Below are 19927 nucleotides of genomic sequence, written 5' to 3'. Positions count from 1 at the left end.
GTTTTCCTTCCAGAGAGGGCAGAAAGAAGGAAACTTCTCTTACTCTTTGGCTATTACTAAATGGTATCAAAAGGAGCACAAACTCCACTTATTTTGAAGAAAAAAATTAATCCTGGAGTAATTGTAAGTAAAGCTATTTTCACCTCTATCAAAGGCTTGGTTGGGGGAAAAAAAAACACCAACACAAACACTATTTCATTGTGCTTAAATATGATTGCCTTCTGATATAATGGATCTACCTCACAAAAGATTGGAACCATAGATTTGTTAGATGCAGTTTACAAATTTGGATCATTCTTTTTTCCTGTGTTTCCACCTTTGTTTCCTAGAAGAAATACCAAATTTCAACTATGAGACTCCCAAATCAACTACAGCAGGAATAAATTGATAAAATCAAAAGCATTTCAGAGTCCTTAATTTCTTTCCAATGTTCAAGCACAAAGATGTATAGAAAGAACTAACATGACAAATCAAGACTTTAAATTACTTCACATATAAATGACATAAGACAGTTTCATGGCTCAAAATTAACCTAGCAATCACTCTGATGTGCATATATAAGTACAGAAACAAGATTATGGAAGTGCCATTTAATCCAGCTATAAGATAAATAATGATCTGTCTCACAGGACTGCTAGGAGTGTTTTCAGTTTTTCAGAAGAAAGATTCAATAAAACAAAGCTGCCTATTACTGGTGTATGAAGGAAGGAATGTTAAAAAAGAGCATTTTAATGTGAAAGCTGTTTTACCTAATGCATTTTTATAAAAAATGCTACTACTACACTGTAAGTTATATTTAAACTATAATCTACATAGAGGTGTGTCCTGATTGAGGCTGGGATGGAGCTAATTTTTTCTTCTTAGTAGCTAGAACAAAGCTGTGTTTTGGATTCAGTATGGGATTTGTTATGAGAAGAATGCTGGTAATACAGTGAGAAATCAAGCACTTTTCAGCTTCCCATGTCCTGCTAGTGCACAGGTGTACAAGAAGCTGGAAGCGAGCACAGCCAGAGCAACAGACCCAAATCAGCCAATGGAATATTCCACATCATACAATGTCATGCCCAGTATATAGATGAAGGTTGTCTGGATAGCTTGCTCTCACTTCTGCTACTCCAGTTTCAGGATTTTCTCTCCTCTGGGTTCCCTAGCTGGGAATGGGCCGAATGTTGGTGGGCGGGTAGTGAGCAATCACATAGTGCATTACTTGTTTGTAATTTTTATTATCATTATTATTTTCATTTTATTACTTCAATTATGAAATTGGTTTTATCTCAACCTATGAGTCTCCTTACCTTTACCCCTTCAATTCTCTTCCCCATTCCCCAGGGTGGAGGACAATGAGTGGCTGCATGGTGTTTGGTTGCCAGATGGATTTAAACCACGACATGGTGAAAACATTCAAAACCACTCAGACATACTTAATAAAATAGTCTTACTTACATTGGCGGGAAACTGGATATCTATGTTTATGTCTGAAGTTTTGAAACCAAATCTGCTATAGGAGGAGCCATACAATCGCAGTGAGCACTCTGTAACAAGAAGAATTACATTGTATTTACTCTATACCTAATTCTAAGTCTGTAGCTACTCTATGTCACTGTCAGTAGATCTTAAACCTACACCTAGTTTTGATAACCACAGGAAATGGAGGTTATTCCAACAGAACAGAATGGTGTTAGGAAATCCTGCATTCCATGCTGTTGCTAGTAAAGGTTTATCATGAAGGTCAGATGTCCCCTACGCCTTGTCCATCTTTACTTTTTACTACAGGTCTGTTTGGGTCATGAGCACCATTGTAATTTAATTCTCACACAGAGTTGTATCACCCCATCATGTCATTCAACAGACTAATAGCTAAATATACTGTTTAAGAATTTAGTTAGCCAAACATTTTAATTAAGTTTTCAATTTGAGATGTCAGTTGTTTTAAAGTTGGCATATCTAGCATTTAAAAACAAAATGCAAATAATACCTGGCATTTTTTGACGCAGTAAGTTTTCCATCACTATTTTAATGTTGAGCCTTTCTTCTAGATCTTCATTATTTAAGCCAAACTCCTGTACTACATTTTCAATAGCAACACCAATAGCTTGTATTTGGGAAGGTGTTGGAGGTGGCAGAGCAGTCAGCAGCTGTTCTTCTTGTTTTTCCTTTAAAGATAGTAACACCGAAGTTTTAATGATTTCCTTGAGTTGCTTGATGTGCTAGAATGAATACCTGCAACTCATTCCAAGTAACACCACCATACCTTTTTCAGATAATGGAGGTAATTGGAATCAAGAACATCAAGAGAAAAACTGTGACAGGTATAAAGAATTAGATATTCCAGGAGGCTTCGGTAGTGTGCAGAGGTAAATATACATGTATTTAGAATACTAAAAAGAGAGTCACCAATTCTTTCATCACCTATGAAGTGGCAAAGGGTGGGAGTTAAAAAGAAAGAAACAGAAAACCTGCAGAAGACAAATGTTTTTGTCCACTTCAAGCTGAGACAGTAAAGGGAATAGAAGACACTTTAAAAAAAGAAAGTAAAATTGAGGCTATGTTGGAAGTTATTTGGATGCTGATGTTCAAAACAAACCTATTTCCTTGACATATACACATGTCTGTAATACTGTAACAGCATTTCTGAATTGAAATCTTCACCCTGACATACAGGTTTATAATTTCCAATTTTCATACCAACTATATTTGCTTATTGCTACTCCCCATGGCTCTGGACTTGATCAAAACTCTTCATTGTTGGAATATGCCAGTCAAATATACAACAAGGATACACATAACTAGTCTACAAAAACAAATACAGAACAGCATACAGAAGAGTCAGCTGGTATAGCTTTATTATACTTCAATCACCAGTAACAAAATATTACTGAGTTATACTGTAAATGAGGACTTCTTTTCATATTAATAGGCATGAAAAATACAAATTAAATTCCAAAACTGATGGAGGAAACAAACTCTAAGTCCCAAGTTTACATTTTTTACCAGCATCACTAAGTAATAGTTTTTAACAAGATTCAAACATGGTAAAAAATGCAAACTCATTTTAGAAGCAATGCAGTTTCACTGTCATTATTAGGGGGAGGACAGTTTCATAAATCTACATTTTATACTTTTTCTTGTCCTTAACTCACCTTTAGGCTTTTCTTGTGTCTTTTCTCTTTAATATGCTTATGAGCAAAAGCCACCGACTCAATCAAAACATCACATAATTTGCAGGTGTATTTTGCGGATGGGTAGCTTCGAGGTTGCTAGAATAAAGATAGTAAAAAACCCCTAAAATATAGAAAGATACTACCTTCATTTCATTCAATACCCTTGCTAAGTTGAACAACTAACCCTGAAATCCTGAAACATTCACTTTAGTTCTCCTAACTCCATCTTTACAGTCAAAAAATTTACATAACAAATATAATGCCGGAAGAATGGTGGTACTGGGTCAATCAAACCCAACACCTTGTCTTTTACAGTAGAAAATACCGAATGCCCATGGAAGAACATATTTACCAAACATACAATGAAAGTTTCCTGGTCCACTGCCCCAGCATCTAGTGATCTGATGTTAATTCATGAACTAAAGGTGCTGCCATTTTTGTTGCTTAAATTGCTCCCAAACCAAGATTTTATTATAGTAAAAAACCCAAAGAATAACCTGTCTTCTCTTAACAATTCATTAATATCACTCATTTTGTACATTACATCAATTCTAGAATTAGACTTTCTAGCTACAGTCAGAGAAACTACTCAAAGTGTACCCTCTATACTCTATTTACAGACAAAAAAAAAAGGAGAGGACTATGTAAGTAAACAGTGGCACCTTCTTCAGTCTATAAATGCAGTCTCTCTTCAATCGTTCTTCAGCTTGCTGCAACCCTAGTAGTTCTTTTGCTGACAGCACAGATTCATCTATGACTGGACCATCCACTTCGTCTTGATCATACTCATCTTTTCTAGTTCTTCTCGATCTTCTTGGTTTCCTAAGCTTCTTCATTTCTTATAAAGAGTTATGAGAGCAAATATGTCAAATAACTTCAGAGTACAACACAGCATTTTTTTTTATTCTTTAATTACCGTTCTGCTTATGTGCAAGTCAAAGAAGATAGAAACCATGTACTCTGCATGGTTTCATAATCTATTCTGTGCAAGTCTGATAATAGCAAGAGCATATATTCATGCCATAACCTATAGTACCTTTGTTCTGAACTACTAAAACCCACTAATTTGTCGCACTGAAGTCACCAACCTTATTTAGATAGCTTTGTTAAAACTAGTGAAAAAAAATGAAGTTAAATGCAATAGATTTCACTGCCTAGTTGAGACATACAAGTAGGTATTATAATGAGAAGGTAGAATACATCCAAAGATTTCAGGACGCCTGGTCTGGCTTAGGCAGATGAACAAGCTAGAAAGTCAACTGACCCACAGACCTCTACAATTAGAGCGTAGGCCAATCTGAATGATTTGTAAGAGCTAAAAGCACTACAGCACTGCCATGGCTTAGCGGACATACAAAAATTTATTATCACCAGTGATAACTGCCTGTTAACATCACTTGCTTTTCAATTAAACCAGCATATGGATAAGTATTGCCTTCATATTATGAAACAGACAAGTGGAAAAAAAACCCACAACCTTGTTGGCTATGTAAGTCAATAAATAATTAACTTGCTAAGTATTTGCAGACATTGCTTAATAAAGCTATAAAACTGGCAGAATAAACAGAAAGCTCATTGTATTTACAGCAAAAGTTCTGGAACAAATTCACATAAATACCACTTCTACTTTAAAGCAAACTTTGTCACCATTTTGAAGCAGGTATTGCTACCGGTCCAAAGAATAACTGTAAAAATCGTCTCAGGTCAGATTTTTACACAACTTTAGATCACATCTTACCTTTCCTTGAACAACTGGACAGGATGTCCAGATGCATGGAATTTCTAAAGTTCCCTACTTCTAAGAAAGCTTATGCAACTTCCTTAGACTCCAAAACCCTTCTCACAGCATGGGGTTTTTGTTTGTAATAATCAGAAAAACCCAAACATAACCACAACTGCTCTACCAAAGACAACTACAAAATTTCTTTCCTGTGACCACAATTTTTGTCTGTGATAAATGGCAAAAAGGAAACAACCTGTCTGCATATTTTGGACCAGTTACTTGGTTCAGTTCACCAAGCAGCATGCATGTGCTAGTGTTGTACACAGGAACAGGACAAGAATGGTAATACAATCTCTTTCAGCAGCAACACAAGTTTATGATGGAGTAAACAGAACTGAGCCTTAACAGGTTGCAAGGACAGTGTTCCAGAGGAAGCTCCAAGGAGCAGAAACAGAATTCCAAGTCTCTACACATCCTTTCCATTTTCCATGCTGACACTCCTGCTCAAACTTCTAAAGACCTGCCACAGTTGTTTGACTACATTTTTACAGTTCCGTGTTCTCCTGGTTCAGCTAGGATAGGGTTAAGTTTCCCCAGCAAGGGGAAGGGATCTCTAAGGAGGTTATTCATACCATGATGACGTCAGGTCCGGCACAGCAGTGCGGGAAGCTTCCCTTTGTGGCTTTGGTCACGAGAAGCACGTGGCGGGCTGGCTGTGTTAGCGGCGGTATTTTTCTGCTTATCTTTTGTCTTGTTTACTGTTATTACTGTTTATTGTTGTTGTTATTGCTATTGTTGTTGTTCAGATTGTTATTTATTACACTGTTGTATTAAATTTCTCCTTATTTCAACCCCGGGGTTTGTGCCTCACTTCCAGCCTGTCCAGCCTGAGGGGGAGGGACAAGGGCAATGTGGTCTCCAGTCCCGACAGGGCCTAAACCACCACAGCCTTTTTGGCGCCCAACATGGGGCAAAAATTGGGTTGAAATAAGAATCAAAAAGGGACAGACACTGACCAGAGTGTGTTAGAGCAATCTGTTAAGTGCAATTTTTCTGTTTGTATTTGTATTGTTTGATAAGAAAATGTTTGCAATGCTGGCCCACTTGGTTGCATGGTGGGGATGGATTATTCCTTATATCCAGTGTATGATCCCAGTGGTGGCATTTGTTTCGGTGGAAAATGTATAAAGGGTCTTATGTTGATGTACTGGCTATTGACTGCTTATAATGTGTTTGTATTGCTGTTTGTGGGGGTGAGCCTGTTTGTATTGCTGTTTGTGGGGGTGAACCGGTACCTCTTTGCCGCCTGGGCTTTTGTTAAAGGTCTCACCCCCTCTATGGGTGAGCCAGGGGAAGAGATCCTCTCAGCTTTGGAGAGTTTCAATTATCATTGGAGCCTGCAGGCCAGTGTGATTGTGGCACTGTGCTTTCTGAATGTCTGCCTGATTTCGGTTTTGGCCATGCGGCACTTCTCTAACAATAGCAGTGCCCGGAAACCTGCCCCGAGGTCAGATAACAGTGAGTGGCGAGGGGTGTGGGAAAAGATGGGCAAAGGCCTGAGTCGATGGGCACCACCCATGCTTTGGAATTTCACTCCCAAACAAATGCAGAGCCCTGATAAGCTGATGGAGTGCTTAGAAAGGGTGTGCTAACAAGCTGGCAAAACCCAAGAGACACAAATTCTGCAATGTGCTGGGGACCTGCCCATGACTACCATGTCCTCTTTAATACCACCCACTGCCCTCAGGGGGGAGAAAAGGCTACAGAACCTGAGAGTGAAGTTCCTGGTACAGTATCTGGGCCGGGGGAACAGGCAGAGCCAGTCTCAGTCACCTCCACCAGCACAGCAGCTGAGCCAGAGAGCCAGCCAGTGCCGGTATCAGTCACCCCGATACAGAAAACAAAATATACCAGAAAGTCAGCTCGCAAAGTGGGGGATGGGGATGAGCCAGGCCCAGCACGGGAACAGGAGGAAGGGCCAGTGGTGATCGTCCGATCTCTATCCCCCACTGAGCTGCGAGATATGCGGAGAGATTTCAGCCGCCTGGGAGGTGAGCAGATTGGCACCTGGCTGCTCCGATGCTGGGACAATGGAGCCAGTGCTTTTGAGATGGAGGGGAGAGAGGCCAAGCAGCTGGGATCTTTGGCCAAGGAGGCTGGCATTGATAGGGCAAAAGGGAAACAGACTCAAACCCTCAGCCTTTGGAGGTGACTCCTGCCCACTGTAAGGGAGAGGCACCCCTACAAGGATGATATCCTATGTCAGCTAAGCCAATGGACCAACATTGAGAAGGGCATTCAGAATCTCAGGGAACTGCCTGTGTTTGAGATGATCTATGGTGATCTGAATGATGAGCAGTCACCCATGGACCCAGATCAGGCTCCTTGCACACACCTGATGTGGCAAAAGTTCCTGAAGAGCGCACCAGAAGCACACTCGAAAGCATTGGCAATAATGTCCTGGTGGACAGACACCCACACTCTAACAGTGGATGGAGTGGTTGGCAAGCTCCGGCAATAGGAGGGAAATCTCCCTTCATCTCAACATTTCTGGGTTTCACCTGTAAAGGAACTGTCTCAGAGGGTCCAGAAAATGGAAGAGGACATGTCCTACATTCCACCTGCACGGGCTGATGTCTCAGCCATTAGAAGTAAACGTTTCCCCACCCAAGAGAAAGGCAGCAGAAGGCACACACCACGAGGCACACTGTGGTTTTTCCTCCACGACCATGGAGAAAACATGAGGAGGTGGGATGGACAGCCCACTGCCGCCCTAGCTGCACGAGTAGAGCAGCTGAAAGGGAAGACCATCACGAAAGGGGAGTCCTCCAAGAAAAGCGCAGCTCCAGTGTCCAGTCAGAAATCCCCCAGGCAGAACAGAATGGTGAACGTTATGTCTGACCCTCTTGAGGGAACCAGTGAATCATTCTTACAAGAAGTGAGTGATGGTGAGCAGGATTAGAGGGGCCCTGCCTCCAGCCAGGTGGAGGACAGGGATAATCGGATTTACTGGACAGTGTGGATCCGATGGCCTGGCACATCAGACCCACAAGAGTATAAGGCTTTGGTGGACACTGGTGCACAGTGCACCCTGATGCCATCGAGCTACAGTGGGGTTGAATCCATTTGCATCTCTGGAGTGACAGGAGGATCCCAACAGCTGACCCTACTGGAAGATGAAGTGAGCCTGACTGGGAAGGACTGGCATAAGCACCCCATTGTGACTGGCCCAGATGCCCCGTGCATCCTGGGCATAAACTATCTCAGGAGAGGGTACTTCAAAGACCCAAAAGGGTACCGGTGGGCTTTTGGTGTAGCTGCCCTGGAGGAGGTTGAACAGTTGTCCACTTACCCGGCCTCTCAGAGGATCCCTCAGTGGTGGGGCGGCTTAAGGTTGAGGAGCAGCGAGTGCCAATTGCTACCAGGACGGTGCACCGGCGGCAGTACCGCACCAACCGAGATTCCCTGGTCCCCATCCATCAGCTGATCCGTCAGCTAGAAAGCCAGAAGGTGATCAGCAAAACTCACTCACCCTTCAACAGCCCTGTATGGCCAGTGAGAAAGCCTAATGGCGAATGGAGGCTAACTGTGGACTACCGTGGCCTGAATGAAGTTACGCCAGCATTCTTCCCCATTCCAATAGCGCCAGAGTGCAGGCCACAGTTTGTGTTCACTTGGAGAGGCATCCAGTACAGCTGGAATCGATTGCCCCAGGGGTGGAACCACAGCTCCACCATTTGCCATGGACTGGTCCATACTGCACTGGAGAAAGGTGGGGCTCCAGAACACCTGCAGTACACTGATGACATCATTGAATGGGGGGACACAGCCAAGGAAGTCTTTGAAAAAGGAAAGGAGATAATTGAAATACTCCTGAAGGAAGGCTTTGCCATTAAGCAAAAGAAAGTTAAGGGGCCTGCAAGGGAAATTCCATTCCTAGGAGTAAAATGGCAAGATGGGCGTCACCACATCCCAGTGGAGGTGATAAACAAGATAACAGCCATGGCCCCACCAACCTCTAAAAAGGAGACTCAGTCTTTCCTGGGCGCTGTGGGGTTCTGGAGGATGCACATCCCGAACTACAGCTGGATTGTGAGCCCTCTCTACCATGTAACCCGCAAGAAGAACGATTTTGAATGGGGCCCTGAGCAACAACAATCCTTTGAACAAATTAAGCGGGAGATTGCCCAGGCAGTAGCCCTTGGGCCAGTCCGGGAAGGGCAGGAGGTTAAGAACATGCTCTACACCGCAGCCGGGGAGAATGGCCCTACCTGGAGCCTCTGGCAGAGAGCACCTGGGGAAACCCGAGGCCGACCTCTGGGCTTTTGGAGCCGGGGATACAAAGGCTCTGAAGCTAATTACACACCAACTGAGAAGGAGATACTGGCAGCGTACGAAGGAGTTCGGGCTGCCTCAGAAGCGGTCGGCACTGAAACACAGCTCCTCCTGGCACCCCGACTGCCGGTGCTGGGGTGGATGTTCAAAGGAAAGGCCTCCTCCACGCATCATGCAACAGATGCCACGTGGAGTAAATGGGTTGCGTTGATAACACAACGGGCTCAAACAAGGAACTCCAGCCACCCAGGGATACTAGAGGTGATCACGAACTGGCCAGAGAGCAAAGATTCCGGAATGTCACCAGAACAGGAGGTGACACGTGCTAAGGAGGCCCCACCATATAACGAGCTGCCGGATGAGGAGAAGCGATCTGCCCTGTTCACTGATGGGTCTTGTCGCATTGTGGGAAAACATCGACGATGGAAGGCTGCTGTGTGGAGTCCCACACGACGGGTCACTGAAACTGCTGAGGGACAGGGTGAATCGAGCCAGTTCGCAGAGGTGAAAGCTATCCAGCTTGCTTTGGATATTGCTTAATGAGAAACATGGCCGAGGCTCTACCGACTTGTGGGCGGTGGCAAATACCCTGTGGAAATGGTTGCAGCAATGGAAACGGAGCAATGGCAACGTAAGGGTAAAACCGTCTGGGCTGCTGAAGTATGTCAGGACATTGCAGCCCGTGTGGAAATCCTCATTGTGAAGGTGCACCATCTGGATGCCCATGTACCCAAGAGTCGGGCCACTGATGAACATTGACACAACCAGCAGGCAGACCAAGCTGCTAAGATTAGAGTGGCTCAGGAGGACTTGGACTGGCAGCGCAAAGGTGAACTGTTCATAGCCCGGTGGGCCCATGAGACCTCGGGCCACCAAGGTAGAGATGCAACATACAGGTGGGCTCGAGATCGAGGGGTGGACCTCACTATTGACACCATTGCAGAGATCATCCACGGATGTGAGACGTGTGCTGCAATCAAACATGCCAAGCGGGTGAAGCCCCAGAGAAATGGAGAACGATGGCTGAAGCAGAGATATGGAGAGGCCTGGCAGATCAACTACATCACACTGCCACAGACCCGCCACAGGAAGTGCCACGTGCTCACAATGGTGGAAGTAACCACTGGATGGCTGGAAACTTACCCAGCGCCCCACACCACTGCCCGGAACACCATCCTGGGCCTTGAAACCCAAGTCCTGTGGCGACACGGCACCCCAGAGAGAATTGAGTCAGACAACGGGACCCACTTCCAAAACAACCTCATAAATGCCTGGGCAGAAGAACACGGCATCGAGTGGGTCTATCCCATCCCCTACCACGCACCAGCCTCTGGGAAGATCGAGCGCTCCAATGGACTGTTAAAGACCACATTGAAAGCACTGGGAGGTGGGACCTTCAAAGACTGGGACATGCATCTAGCAAAGGCCACCTGGCTAGTCAACACAAGAGGATCTGCCAGTCGAGCTGGCCTGGCTCAGTCAAAACCTCCACATGCTGTAGATGGGGATAAAGTCCCTGTGGTGACCATGAGGAATACATTGGGAAAAATGGTCTGGTTTAGTCCTGCGCCAGGCCAAGGTAAAGGCACCCATCTATGGGATTGCTTTTGCCCAAGGACCTGGGTGTACCTGGTGGGTGATGCAGGACAATGGAGAGGTCCGATGCGTACCACAGGGGGACTAGATTCTGGGTGAATTCTGCTGTGTCTTTGTTAGTGGTTGTTTTTGTTATTGTTAACTGCTAAATGGCAGCTGGACATGACGCAGATGGTATAAAATAAAGGGGTGGATTATGTCCTGGTTCAGCTAGGGTAGGGTTAAGCTTCCCCAGCAGTGAATCTCCAGGCAGATTATTCATACCATGCTGACGTTAGGTCCAGCGCGGCAGCACGGGAAGCTTCCCTTTGTGGCTTTGGTAGCGAGAAGCACGAGTGGTGGGCTGTTTTCATTGTGGTATTTCTCTGTATATCTTTTGTCTTGTTTACTGTTATTACTGTTTATTGTTGTTGTTATTGCTATTGTTGTTGTTCAGATCGTTATTTATTACACTGTTGTATTAAATTTCTCCTTATTTCAACCCCGGGGTTTGTGCCTCACTTCCAGCCTGTCCGGCCTGAGGGTGTTGGAGGGACAACAACAACGTGGTGTCCGGTCCCAGCAGGGCCTAAACCACCACAAGTGTAGACAGAACTTGGAGAAAAATGGGCATTAAATTAATGTTTTTGCAGGAAAGCGTGCAACAAGGGCCTACTCACCAACTACTTCTGTAATCACTAAGTAACTTTAAAAAAATTACAAGGTAACACTTCTAATATTTGGTAGTTACAGTAGCTACAATATAATTATAGGTTAATGACTAAATAAAGTACTAAAGGCAAGTTAAAGCTCCTACAGAAAAATCAGTGCCTCAGAGATTTGAGAAGCCTCCTTAGAAATTACAGTAAAAAGGCATAAAGCTAAAGGAAAGGGACAACTGCAAAAATAATTCAAGTAAAAGGAAATGCTAAAATAAACATTTTTAGTAATTGTTTGCTACCTGATACAGAATTAGAGGTTTTGAAGGCACCTCGCAAGGCAAGTTATGCCATGCCTGTGCTTTGCAGCTGGAGGAAACTAACTGTCAATCATGAGCAATGCTCACCTAACCTGTTCTTAAAGGCCTTCAGGTACATACTCCATGAGCTGCTCAAACAACCTCTAGCACTTCCCTACCTTCACCATTAGAAACTCTCCCTTTATTCCTCATCTGAACCATTCTTGGTCAATTTTAGGCCCATTGCATTGTGTCCCATCTATTGGAAAGATGCACTTCGGCTTTTTAATGCCCTTCCAGAGAGCTGAAGACTGTCACCATGCCTCCCTACCCTTGCCTTCTGCAGAAAGATTGGGAATTGTATATAGTTTGTGTAGTTTCTGTTTGTTATGTGCCCTGGCATTCTTCTTCCTCTTCTTTGGACTGTTTCCATTTTATTCATTCAGGTGGGGTGCCAAAGCTGGATGGAGTACTGCAACTGAGTTTACCAAAGACTTACAGAAAAAGAAGTGCTTCAGGCTATGAATCTTTTCTTTTTTCATGCTCACAACACCATGGCACTGACTATTCAATTATCATCACTTGCCAAGGTGATCAGCTCTGGTGCAGGTGTGTCCCGCAGCAGAGCAGGGCACCACAAGGGTGCGAAGTGGGGCTCTTGAGCTGGGGGAACCCCAGGGGGGCACAGAGACCTGCCAGGAGCTGGCAGCTCTCATGAGTGAGAAGCTGCTGAGGCTGGGCAGGGTCAGGAGTAACAGCAGCTACCCCCTGCTCCCACCACAGGCAGACCCAGGGAGCAACAGTCACCAGAGCAGGTGGAGCACCTCAGCCAGGGTGGCAGTTGGCACCTCTTTGAAGGAGGGGCTTTCCACTGGCCAAGTGCAGAGGCTTGAAGCTCACATAACGTAGCCACTGGACACCGTTCTGTGGCCATCTGCACAGGCCAAGGGCACTCATCCTACCTGACCCCCAAGGCAGGCTGGCAGGCACTTGTCTGAGAGCAAAAGCTGCAGCTCTGACTGGGGAGTCTGCACCATCTACCCCAGCAGTGGCTGATGCATTCACCCAGAGGGGGCTGCTGAAAGGAGAGGCTGCAGTGCAGACATCAGGCTGCAGGAAGGGTCTGGACCTTTCTCCCGGGGAAGAACAGGCAGCAAACCCACCTGCAAGAGGTGTGCCCAGGCAGAGGACTTCCTGCAGGCTACAGGAGGCAGTGAGAAGGCTGCATAGCATCAGGGAGACTGAGTAGTTAGATAGCTGGTTCCAAGCACAGTCTGCAGTGGATCCACAGCCCATGGCCAAGCAGCCAAAAACTCCCTTGCCAACATGCATGTAAGGGGGGGGAGGCAATAATGCAGAAGAATGGAAGCTTGCAAAGGCAAGGACCTGCAAGAAGAAGAGGCTTCCCTCAAAGCCTGAGGTGCCCCTGCAGAGCTGCTTCACTGCTCTGCATGCTGAAGAAAAAGGAACCGTCACATCAAGAGATGCTGGAGCTGAGCAAGGCAGCCTGATCTGCTCCCCGGATAACAACCAGTGCAAATAAGAAAAGGCAATGAGTGATAGTAGTAGGTGACTCTCTTCTGAGAGGCATGGAGGCATCCGTGTGCCGATGTGATGCATTCTAGAGAGGCGTGCTGCTTACTGGGGGCTCCTATCAGAGATGTCACTGAGAGACTACTGAGCATCATACAGTCCACTGACTGTTATCTGCTGCTGTTGTTTCATGTGGGCACCAGTGACACAGCCAGGAGCAGTCTAAGGTGTATCAAGGATTACAGAGCCCTGGGAGTGGCCACAAGAAATTCTGGAGCACAGGCAGTTTTTTCACCAGTCCTTGTGGTCAAAGGGAGAGGGTCTGAAAGGGCCAGCTGAATCTAGCAAATCAACAAATGGTTATAGGACAGGTGCCACAGCTAGCAATTTGGCTACTTAGACCATGGGATTTGCTTTGGGAAACCTGGTCTCCTGGGGGCTAGTGAGGTTCATCTGTCAGAGATGGGGAAGAGCATCTTCAGCCATAGTCCTGTCAAACTGCTGAAGAGGGTTTTAAAGTAAAGTTTCCAGGGGAGGGGAACCTCAACCCATCCCACTCCTACCACCTCAATGCCAGTGCCAGCAATAGATGCCCAGAGCCTGAAGAGGAGGTGCTCTCCTGCTGCTGTGATTCAAGAGCAGCACAGAGGAATTCCAGACACTCCAGCCAGTAAGTCAGCTTCATCAGGGGGCAAATTGAAATGCCTCTGTGCAAATGCACGTAGCATGGGCAATAAACAAGAGCAGACATGCATGTCTGCAGGGCTACAATCTTATTGGCAGATTCCTATGGCTGGAGTGTTGGAATGGAAGGATACAGGCTCTTTAGGAAGGATTGGCAGGGAACACAAGGAGAGGGGGGTTCGCCCTCTATGTCAGTGACCAGCTGGAATGCAGGAGCTTTGCTTGGGGATGGATGTGGAGACAACAGAGTTTGTGGGTCAGGATTAAAGGGAAGACAGGGATAGGTGATGTTATAGTGGGGGTCTGCTAGGCCACCCGACCAGGAAGACTGAGTAAGGCTCTCTACAGACAGACAGGAGCAGCCTCATGTTCAAAAGCCCCAGTCCTTGTGCATGTCCATCTTTGCTGGGGACAGGGACAGTGGGATTGAGTGCACCCTCTGCCAGTTTGCCAACACCACCAAGCTGTGTGGTGCACTTGACACACTGGAGGGAAGGGATGTCATCCAGAGGGACCTTGACAGACTTGAGAGGTGAGCCTGTGCAAACCTCATGAAGTTCAACAACGCCAAGTGCAAGGTCCTAGACATGGGTTGAGGCAATCCCATGCACAAATACAGGCCAGGTGATGAGTGGATTGAGAACAGCCCTGCAGAGAAGGACTTGGGGTAGTAGTGGATGGAAAAATGAGTATGAGCCAGCAATGTGCACTCACAGCCCAGAAAGCCAACTGGATCCTGGGCTGCATCAAGAGAAGTGTGGCCAGCAGGTCGAGGGAGGGGATTCTCCCTCTCCGCTCTGCTCCAGTGAAACCCCCCCTGGAGTACTGTGTCCAGTACTGGTGACCACAAGGTAAGGACATAGACCAATTGGAGCAAGTCCAGAGGAGGGCCACAAAGATCATCAGAGGGCTGGAGCACCTCCCTTATGAGGATAGGCTGGAAGAGTTGGGGTTGTTCACCTGAGAGAAGGCTCTGGGGAGACCTTACAGTGGCCTTCCAGTACTTACAGGGGGCCTACAGGAAAGATGGGGAGGGACTCTTTATCAGGGAGTGTAGTGGTAGGATGAGGGGGGTAACAGTTTTAAACTGAAAAAGGGGAGATTTAGCTTAGATATAAGGAAGATATTCTTTCCTGTGAGGGTGGTGAGTCACTGGCACAGGTTGCCCAGAGAAGCTGTGGCTGCCCCCTCCCTGGCAGTGCTCAAGGCCAGGCTGGACGGGGCTTTGAGCAACCTGGGCTAGTGGAAGGTGTCCCTGCCCATGGCAGTGGGGTTGGAAATAGATGGTCTTTAAGGTCCCTTCCAACCCAAACCATTTTATGAATCTATGATTCCGATTAATTACAATTTAAGATTACTCTCTAAATATTATTATTTATAATAACTTTTCCTCCTTCACTTGTACAGCTGATATTCATACTTTAAAAAGGGCATCTGCACACCTTCTGTATTTTATACTATGTATAGGTAATTCCTCCAATTGTGCAAAGTTATTTTAACTGTCCTTCCTGCTTTTCTGCACCGAGTTCCTACCAGCTCCACGGCATATTCAAATTTAAAAGCACAAAGTAATAAGCATGCTGCCTTCATTCACCATCAAGATAGTAACAATCATTGAACAGAATCCTCATAGATGCTTGCTCAATGCTTCTTATCTTTTTGACATAATCTTTGTTAAGTATTGCCTTAGTTATCTAATTAGCCCTGCAACTCTGTTTATTAATTTAATCTAGAGAATTTTCCTTTAGTTTACTGACAGAACTGTCATGTAAGAGTGTCTAAAGTACTACAGTACTGGTACTAGCAGTATCTCTGAACTGCTTCTCCCATGTTGACAGGGGACTGATCACTAAAGAAATAAATGAGAAGGACTTAACATTTTTTTCTTGACAAATCCACGTTTACCGCTACTCATCAATACGTCACCTTTCAAGTACTTGTAGTAGGTTATGTTATTTGTTCCAGAACAATTTATTATTAACAATTTAATTCCGAGATTAAAGTTTCATACCATTTTTTGAATCCCACTTTTAAGAGACCCTTGCCCTTTTCTACATCATTTTGCCTGAATCAGTTCTTACATATGACTGCTGGAGGTTCCAAAAATCTCATTCAGTGAATTCCTGAAGTTTCACAGAAAAAAAATTCATTAAACCCTGCAAATTTGAGAACTTGGAAAAGTATTCTACTCTTTTCTCCTCATCTGAGGTTGAGCTTAAGTGTGCAATTTTCTTCTAACAATAAGACACACTGGACCCTTGCTCACAGTTTATCTTTAATGATAGGTGATATCAAGGGAAATTACATTTAATTCCTGGACTTCCGGGTATCAACCAGCAATAGCTTTCCTTCTCAGCAGGTGGGCAGATCAGTACTGTCTCTGGGCCCCAGTCTTAACTAAAACAAGATAGATTTCTTGTTAACAGGCAGTTGTTCCATGTTAGCTGCACCTCATCTGTGCCTTAGTCTTTCTTATTTTATCTATTACATTCTTTAAAGCCTCCTCTGTTTGCTTTGACCTACTTCAAGTACTCACACTCAATGAAGATCTTGTATTTATCATGTGAGCCTGTTCTTCCTTGCATTTCAATACTTAGGGCTTGTAGTCTCATTATTAGTACCAATAGCCCATAGAGAAGTTCAATATGCATGAAGAATTAGTTTTGTGTTATTGCTGTATTACTGTTCCTAGTATTAAGTTCTCACAACACCTACGAGGCACTGTTTTCAGTCTTCATTAAGATACATTGTTACAGACCTTATCAGTAGCTCTAAAATCCTACCCTGTATCAACCTGAAACATCACTTATCAGTCTTGACAAATTCCATCAAGTTGTAGCTCAAAAACTGCAAACAGGGACACTACACACGTTGCATTCTACTTACTCCTACCACTTATGAACTAACAAAGACAACATGCTAACAAAGACAACATAATCTACAAAACAAGTTCTGCATCATTCGCTGTAACAATTTGTTTAAAGTGCTGCAGTACAGTATAGTCAATAGCTCACAATATATGACAGATTAAAACAATTTTTTGCTTTAAGAATGAATCTTGAAATTTTACGTTTCAGTAACACACACAGAAAGCTACTTTACTGGATAGCTATGTAAAAGCAACCAAGTTCATTACCTGAGCTTCCCTTCTGCATGTCTGGTACATCTTCACTCATTAAGTCTTCCTGAAGTTGTCGTCTTACATATCTATTTCCAGCACCTTCAACTTCATGAAAAGAGTCCTTTCTTGTCCTGCTATGCACAGGAATCCTGGCAGAGGATCTGTACTCTCTCCAGCTGTCTGAAGTACCACGATGGTCGTCAGATACCCACTTCTTTATTTGGTCTTTCTGGGTATCATTTAACTTTGACCCTTGACTGTGAGTTGTGTTTTTAAGCGAATATGAGCTACTCAAAACACTACGTGGCCCTCGCCTGGGACTGCTTCCATAATGACCTGGTGTTCCCTTTTTCTTTTGCAGGCTGGTATTTATTTTATTGCTATGGCCATTTCCATATTCATCCATGACTTTGTAGTCTTTCTGTAAAGGACTTCCTTTTAATTCCTCTTGATGTAAAATTTCCTGTTCCTTATTTTGTTTTGCAAAGCATCGTTTTGCAGTATCTCCCATGATTACTACTGTTCAATTCAGTGATTTCCACCTAGAAATTAAAAAGTTAAAAGTTGCATTTTAAAATTAATCAAGCAATAAACATTGGTTATTATTTGTCATGGAAATCTCAACAATCAAAGCCCTGGCTCTGTAATACCATCAAGGCAAGCAAGTCTTAGTAGAAAGCAAAACTTGCTCCAAACAAAAAAAAGGCAGTTCAAAATTCAGCTAGATTTCTTCTCTGAAAATGTCTAACACTTGTGGGTGTTTCACAAAATGCAAGACAGCCTATGGCTTTTTTGGGTATTAAGATCCAGACACCTTTAGGACAGGTAGCTTTTAAGAGTCCACATCAGTCTCAGCTCAGTACAAAAAAAGCTTTGAGAGGAACTTGGAAAGGAACTTTGTAGCATGTAGAATATGTAGGAGGCAATGGACCCAGAGAATGAACCCAACGCCATTCTACATCATCTGAATATTCCCCTTTCCCCACAGCAGACACTGTTCACCTTGTTAAGGATGAAAATTGTGATCAGAGGAGATAGAAGTGTAGAAGTTGAGCAACAATCTGTCAGGCATCACATCCATGTTCTTATTGTAAAAGACTTCCAGAGAGCTGTAATTCCAATGTTAGCATAAACCTGTGTGGAATGTGAAAAGGGGAGTTCCCTGGAAGAGACTGGCTAAATACACGTAGGTAGCAGCGGTCACATTGACACTGAATATTGTATGATTTAAATATAGCCACATACAACCAAACAAAAAAAAAAGTCTTCTTTTGAAAAAGACGTGTATGTGTTTAAGGGTTCAGAGAAGGCTGTAGGGCATTTACACGAAGCACTTAAACAGCAGGAAACACCCTTCTGTTGCCTTTAATATGGGAGTGTCATGGTTTAACCCCAGCCAACAACTAAGTGCAATGCAGCTGCTTGCTCATTCCCCCACCCTCCCAGTGGGATGGGGAGGAAAACGGGAAAAAAGTAAAACTCGTGAGTTGAAATATGAATGGTTTAATAACTAAAATATAATAATAACAACAAGAGAAATAAGCCCCAAGAAGAGACAAGTGATGCGCAGTGCAACTGCTCACAACCAGCTGACTGATGCCTGAGCAGTGATCCTTCCCCAGTCAACTCCCCCCAGTTTCTGTACAGAACATGACATCCCATGGTATAGAATACCCCTTTGGCTGGTTCGGGCCAGCTCTCCTGGCCACGCTCCCTCCCAGCTTCTTGAGCACCTCCTCACTGTCAGAGCATAGAGTACAAAAAACTCTCAAATTTATGATGAAGTGCTCCTTAGCAACAACTAAAACATCAGCGTGTTATCAACGTTATCATCACAGCACTATACCAGCTATGAGGAGGGAAACTAACTCTATATCCCAGCTGAAACCAGGACAGGGAGTAGAGTAGCTGATTTTCTTAAGTGTTTTTTTAAGTTCTGCACACCCCAAAAGCACCCTTAGGCATTTCAGTGTCTGCTTTCCACAGGCGTGAGGCTTTCAGCATTTATCCCCGGCTTAAGCAGAAGAGGATTTTTTTCCTCTTACATGAGTGGCTAAACAAGTAGGATTCCTGTTCTAAAGACCTGAACTCGCAGCCCGCTATGTACAACTGTGGAGACGCAGCTATGGCAGCTAAGAGCCGAAAGAAGTTTCAAACGCCCATGGCGAACTTGCTTCCTATTTTAGGAAAGAAACTGCGCCAAATCTGAATTTCAGGGTTACCTAAAAACAGCTCGTTTTAGAGTCATCCCCAGAAGCAACGCCTGCACCCAGCCGCCAAGCTGGATGACAACACACTCCCTGCACCGAAGTGAGCCAAGTCAAAGTTTACACCCGCCTCCAGCTCCCAACCACGACGCGAGGTGCTGTCTCGGCGTGGGGGGGCGAGGGAGGGGGGTGGCCGGCCCCGCAGGGTCAGCGGCGATGCAGCCAGGGTCGACGGGACTCCCTGCGGGTCAGAAGCAGCAGGCAGCACCCGCCAAGTTGCCACCGAGACCCAGACGGTGATGTTACGATACCGGCCTCCAGCACAGCCACCACCTCGCACGGAACACATTATGTGGGCCGAAGCCTCCCCGCTCCTAGGCGGCAGCTTCCGGCCCCCTCCTTCCAGTCCTCCCACCGGCGGACGAACGCCTCCAGCCCCGTCCTGCCTCCCTCCCACCCTCTGAACAACCCAGGGCCCAGGGAACGGCCTGGTGGAGGCGGGGGACAGCCAGGCGGCCGGTGCAGGGCAGCGGCGAGGAGCGCGACGCAGCAGCCCCCCACGCCCCGTTCGGCCTGGCCCGGCCCCGCCGACTCAGCCGGACAGCCCGCGGGCGGAGGGGCCAGCGAAGC

The 19927-nt window shown here is 45.2% G+C and overlaps 1 protein-coding gene across 6 annotated transcripts in view; it reads right to left on the bottom strand.

Annotated features, from left to right (window-relative positions):
- TUT7 (terminal uridylyl transferase 7) overlaps nt 1-19927 on the bottom strand; it is a 50721-nt gene that overhangs the window by 30447 nt on the left and 347 nt on the right. For all 6 annotated transcript variants that reach the window (XR_012635586.1, XM_074932482.1, XM_074932481.1 and 3 more), the window contains exons 2-6: nt 17106-17632; nt 3824-3999; nt 3141-3257; nt 1976-2153; nt 1444-1532 (exon numbers count right to left, since the gene is read on the bottom strand). Coding sequence is in view for 5 of the 6 variants with exons in the window: in XM_074932482.1 (XP_074788583.1) it covers nt 1444-1532; nt 1976-2153; nt 3141-3257; nt 3824-3999; nt 17106-17601 (1056 nt within the window). In the remaining variant the exon portion in view is untranslated. The remainder of the gene's footprint in view (nt 1-1443; nt 1533-1975; nt 2154-3140; nt 3258-3823; nt 4000-17105; nt 17633-19927) is intronic.

Source organism: Athene noctua, chromosome Z (assembly GCF_965140245.1).
Source record: "Athene noctua chromosome Z, bAthNoc1.hap1.1, whole genome shotgun sequence".
NCBI lineage: Eukaryota > Metazoa > Chordata > Aves > Strigiformes > Strigidae > Athene > Athene noctua.
This window is presented reverse-complemented; position numbering and strand designations above follow the sequence as displayed.